Source organism: Teleopsis dalmanni, chromosome 2 (genome assembly GCF_002237135.1).
Source record: "Teleopsis dalmanni isolate 2A chromosome 2, ASM223713v2, whole genome shotgun sequence".
In the NCBI taxonomy this organism is placed as follows: Eukaryota; Metazoa; Arthropoda; class Insecta; order Diptera; family Diopsidae; genus Teleopsis; species Teleopsis dalmanni.
The window spans coordinates 15,986,892-15,992,669 of NC_051847.1; the positions used below are offsets into that span (position 1 = coordinate 15,986,892).

General features: G+C 35.6%; 1 protein-coding gene across 1 annotated transcript; it reads left to right on the top strand.

The window, feature by feature from the left end:
• Nucleotides 1-267: 267 nt before the first annotated feature.
• LOC119681606 lies at nt 268-3,612 on the top strand (the record flags this gene model as incomplete). Its single annotated transcript, XM_038094849.1, is given in 3 exon segments — nt 268-900; nt 1,013-2,293; nt 3,057-3,612. Coding segments are annotated over 3 exon segments (2,325 nt in total). The 5' UTR covers nt 268-283.
• Between the last annotated feature and the right edge of the window lie 2,166 nt (nt 3,613-5,778).

Below are 5,778 nucleotides of genomic sequence, written 5' to 3' on the forward strand. Positions count from 1 at the left end.
TTCCTCACGTTTTCTCTCCACCTCTGCAACCACCTCAAATACAACTTCCACTATTAACAACAACAACACCTGTCCCAACAATAACAGCTGTTCCTCGCAAACTGTCGACCAACTCAACGCCAATTTGACAGAGAACGGAGTAGTTGGCTCATCAACGGAAGAACGTATAGACACAAGCGTTAACGCCACAACATTACAGAGTGGCGCTCAACCTCAATGAAATTTACTCTCGATTAATGTTAACTTCGGACGTTTCAAACTGTTATCGTTTTTCAATCGCGACATGGCCGCCACAGATGGCCAAATAATATTGGCTGCCTCCCGTTTCGGGGAGACCCTACCGGTATATATACGTGACTTTTCCAAACAAAAGTTACCTGCCGTAGCGAAAATTGTGAAAGGACAACATCAGAATTTAGGCGTTCCGACATTGTCTGCACCTTCGTTGCAAAGCACAGCACTATTCTTAAGCGCTGGCAAAAAATATCAAATACTAGCGCAACCAATAAAAATCAAGGAGGGACGCAAGCCCACAAATGTAGGTGCCAAGGTGCTTATACCGGAAACCTATACGGGTTACTTTGAGCTATTAAGCGAAGATGGTCGTTCTACGCGCTGCATCGATTCGGTGCTAGAATTATCAAGGCGAAGGAACTTACGCGTTCTAGTGCGAGAAACGTTTCGGTGCACGCAAATGAATCGCACGATTCATGCAGGTGAAATGTTGACCACAATGAATGATAATGGCAAATATTTACAGTGCAAAAACATCAAAGATGAAATCATTAATTTGCCACTCGATACCAAAGCGAAATTTTCACCCATTGCCAAGGAGGATAGCATTAGTGGAGTGCATACGGTGAAAAATCTACTAATGAAACGTATGCCTGTTATTGTGAGGTGAGTATATCATTATGATGCTTCTATTGCTATATAAATTCAATCTTAAATTTCATTTTGAGAATATAATAAATATTTCTCTTTTTAAAATTTATTATTTTCCCACTAATAGATTAGTCCATGGTAGCGCACCTAAAGGTCTTAAACAACCATTTGTCCCTGAATTACGTTTACTTGGCTGTGTTGAAATCGATCGCATATTTGCTTTACCACTACAGAAGGATAATGACTTGGTACCGGTGCCACTAAATGCGAAAATTAAGTTGCAACGTGTCAAAAATATGGAGCAACTAGAACACTTCATAGAATATTCACGTTTTTTGGAGAAGGCACAGCGTCTGTTGTCTGATGCACGTGATCGTCTACAAATTGTCGATCTCAAACTATCAGAGAAAGAGAAAAAGGACTCTAAGTTCAGTAGCCGTAATAAATTACCCGTGGTTATGTTGCCATCAGCAGCTGGTGTAGCTGTGGCTGCAGCTGGTCTAATGGAAGGTGGTTACGTGCTGCGAAAAAGTGCCAGCTGTGATTCTTACAGCAAAAGTCAGGCGGCTGCAATAAGCAGTGAAATCGCTGAAGAATATAATGAAATAGATCACATATACGATTACGTCCGTGGCCTAACACCGCTCTCGAAGGGCTTGACGCGATTTGAACCTATTTGTGAAACGCCCACAATTAAATCACATCATACAGATAGTAGTGGAAATTATTGTAGTCTCATACGTGTGGGCCATTCACAAAATAATAGTAATAATAACAATAGCAACAATAACAACAATAATAATGGCAACAGCAATAGCCTAAATACAAATGGCAGTAATGCAAATCATAGCACTGGAAATAACAACAACAACAACTATAGTAGCTTAGACTCGAATAAGCATACAAACACAAATAGTAGTCACAATAGTAGTAGCAACAGTAATCATCATCACCATCATCATCATCAAAGTCACTCGCATAATCATCATCATCAGCAGTCAAATGTTGGTGTTAATCATTATCACCATAGCCATATTCTAGTGCAAGAAGATATAAAGCCAGTGCCGCCACCTATCGAAACAATACCTGGTAAAAAATTGCCAGAAAAACGTCAACGTCCGACACTACCAAAGCTTTATTTGAAAAACACGCACAGCGCAGGAAGCAGCAGTAATGGTAATTCAAATGTTGGTAATCATCATCATAATCATCATCATCATCCACATGCCGGTACTGCTGTTGTGACTACAACTGCTGCAGCGCATCACTATCACGCCCATAATGGCGCGACAGCTAAAGTACTGACACCAAATAATCATCAAGCACTAAATGGTAATGTCCCACTAAGTGCCGGCATTTTGAACAAGGATTGCGGTTTGGAACCACAATCGCCACTCTTTCATATCAGGTAAATACGAGCACTACTTTTATAATTATTAGGAGTTTATTTTACATTGTAATAGCTGTAGGATTTAAGAGTTCTAAATCGAAGATACGTCACGATAGTATTACTTATATTAGTATTCTAATATAATCTTTTGAAATATATTATATACTTTTATTATATTATATACGATTAATACGTGTATGACTCAGTTGGTCTCTGGATCACAGAGACCGACTGAGCGAGGAATAATTGGAAAGCAGCAACTTAATGAAACAGAGTTGTCGTTGTGCCCTGAAATTATTTACGAAAACTGACATGGTTTCCAACATCGCGTTATCGAATCTCAGAATGGTTACAGGTTCCTCGGGGAGGTATGCAGATCTAAGGTCAATTATTACTTAGTCTGATGAAGCGATAAACAAGAATTCAGTCAAGACGTAGAGAGGGATTTTAAATAAACCTCGCAGTTAATACAGAGTAGAAGTGCTCAAGTGCACTCTGACTCAACTAGCTTTTAACATAATAATATTTAATAGCACTGTACCATGATCTAATTGATGATTTGACTCTTAAGTGGCTTAATGTAAAAGGTGTTGAAAACAGCCGGGTGTCCTTCAAATCGGATGCTTAAAAAGATAAGATCATTAGTTTTCTAGCTTTAAAATATTTTTGTATATCTAATTCAAATTAGTTATTTTAAGTCTTACATTAATAATCATTATTACAGTAAAAGTATTTTCAAATTATTTCAATATCCTCTTTTCATCTCAATAATTAATTTAAGGTATAAGAGTCTCAGCAGTCTACAATTGACACCTGAAAGCACCTCAATCACACCGCCGATCTCAACAAATCCCAAAGGACAAACAGTACCACCAGATGTGGTGCTCAAATGCAATAGCAACATAAACTCACACGCCCATCTACAGCACAACCAACCGCTAAGCAAAAGTGCTAGCACTGCTGGAGTAGGTGTTGGCATTGGTGTTGTTCATCACAATCCGCGTGAAGGCACACTTGATTCATCGCGCAGTGGTGGACGCACATCGGGCGATTCAAATAAATTACCCGAAAAGAAAACGCGTCGTCTGTCGCGACCACGTAGCTTATCGAATTTAGTCTGGGACTTGCGGCCATCCAAAGAGAAGTCGAAGAAGAAACTATATATACATCATTTCGATCATCGTCAGCAGGCGACATTATATTTGTAGTCAGTCTAGTTTTAAATGCAACTCTAAAGTTTAAGGCCATCGCCATGGTAAATTTAATGATGAATAAAATTGTTGCCATCACGCATCTCAGTGTTCAATTGATTTTACTTACTTTTAAGTAAACATAAGGTAAATTCCATATACAAAAAAAAAAAATTAATTACAATATATATAATTATAAACGTAATTTTGAGAACTTCGACTACACGCAAATGAAATTTTAATTATAAGTGGAGAGGTGATACTGAAAATAATACCAGAAGCTGTTATTGCTATTTTTCGTGCCATGACAGCGACCTGAGAAGTGAAGTGAATTTTAATTAAAAATTCCTAACCGCATTCGGTTTTATTTACGAATTAATTGAAATGAAATTAATTTCGCTAAAATCCTTTGTGCAGTTGATTGCACAACCCCAGATGAATTGCAGGCCAGTAATATTTTGATTTTAATTGTGTTAATAATGCAAACAAAAATAAAATTTGTAAATAGAAATATAAGAATTTTACTGGATTACTGTTTGGACTCCAGTAGAAAAATAATCACAATCAAAGGTAACTGGAAGGTGGTATTTACTTTTTACCAAAAGGACGTTATTTCAATTTGAGGTCTCTTGAAGACTCACTAATCGAATCGTGCAACTCGTCTCGATTTATGACTCTTTTTTTATGTCATTGCTTTCCGTAGATTATTGTCTTCATTCTTTTACTTGGAAAAATTAGTTAAATTCGAGCTACAATTTGCATTGAGCTTAGTGTCGCCAATGAGCCACAACAGCAACAAAATGACGACAGCTTATTTAAATCTCTAAGCCATTCCGGATACTTCAGTGATTGTCTCTGTTTGAATTCCAGAATTGAATTTCGTGCTAGCGATTTGTTTTATTTAATTTGTTCTAAATACCGAAATTTGCTAGATAATTGAAATAACGTTATTAAAGCGTTATTTAATACTTTAAGCGACTCTTTCTTCTTCTTAAAGCCATGAAAAAAAACATAGAAATTAAGTAATTTGTGCTTGATTCAAAAATTTCTAATACATACTTTTGAAACTATTTCTTAATTACAAATTAATATAATTTTGCCTGTTAGACATAAATAACCGGAAGAGGCTCCGTAATGCATATAAATGAGACCGACTGTTTAGTATCATAGATGACTTGATTAATACTCCTAAGATAAAACTTATGGTCTTATTCATCATCACAAGTTCTCAATTTTTTTTAGGTTCTACACTCAGAAAAATAAGATCTAACCACATACTAGTTAAAATGACCTGATCATTTTGTTAGAGAAATTTTATCTCATGTGGTAAAGAAAATAAGAAAACCAACATGTGGTTTGTTTGAACTAACATAATGCGTCGAGTAAGAATATTTTGACCTGAGTTCAATCTAATTATTTTTCTGAGTATATATATATATATATATATAAACATGCTAAAGGGAAAAAGATACTAGATGGGTTGGTCCGAGAGGTTTTGTAATAGTTATAAATGATGTCGATATCTTATTATAAACCTCACTATGTAAACTATTTAGGAGCACCGGTGGCTTATAATTAATGCTGCTAAGAACTTATGATTAATTTAACGGAATACGCTAACTCCATATGATATAGTCTCCAGAAAAGGTTCAAAAATAATATTAACGTTGATGTCACATTAATACAAACATGATGTGTGATCTACTTAAAAGTATATATAAATTATAGCTAATCTTCCTAATGACACAATGCCCCTTTTTTTATTAATCTCTTACATATAGGCACATTGACAGTAACAAAATAGCTGTTGCGTTGGCCATAAAGGGCTGCGAAGTGAATGTAAATAAAACCGATACCCTAATACAAACCTCTATAAATGAGCTGGTAAGAAGCAAAAATGAATTTATTATTGCGGTGACATGATTTTTTGAAGAGAATAAAATAGCTTCCCAAATTAAACAGGCTTCACAAAAGGCTCCGAAATAATTATGAATAAGGCCAACATATTTACAAATACCCAATGTATTAACTGTTAGAAGTGTATATAACTCATATGTAATATTCCTGATGACTCCATAGTCTGTAGCCAATAATAGATATAAATATTTTAAAGCGGAAAAAATAGCTCTTTCAATAGAATCAATTAATTGAATTTAATTTAACACTGTACACTATCTTATCGACTTTGAAAATACTTTTGACTCAATTGAATGGGATTTCATGTGGCAAACTCCTAATAACCCAAGTATACCACGCACAATAGTAAACCTTTAAAATGAAGTTGCTACTAAATTGCTTAGTATAGAGTTCTAC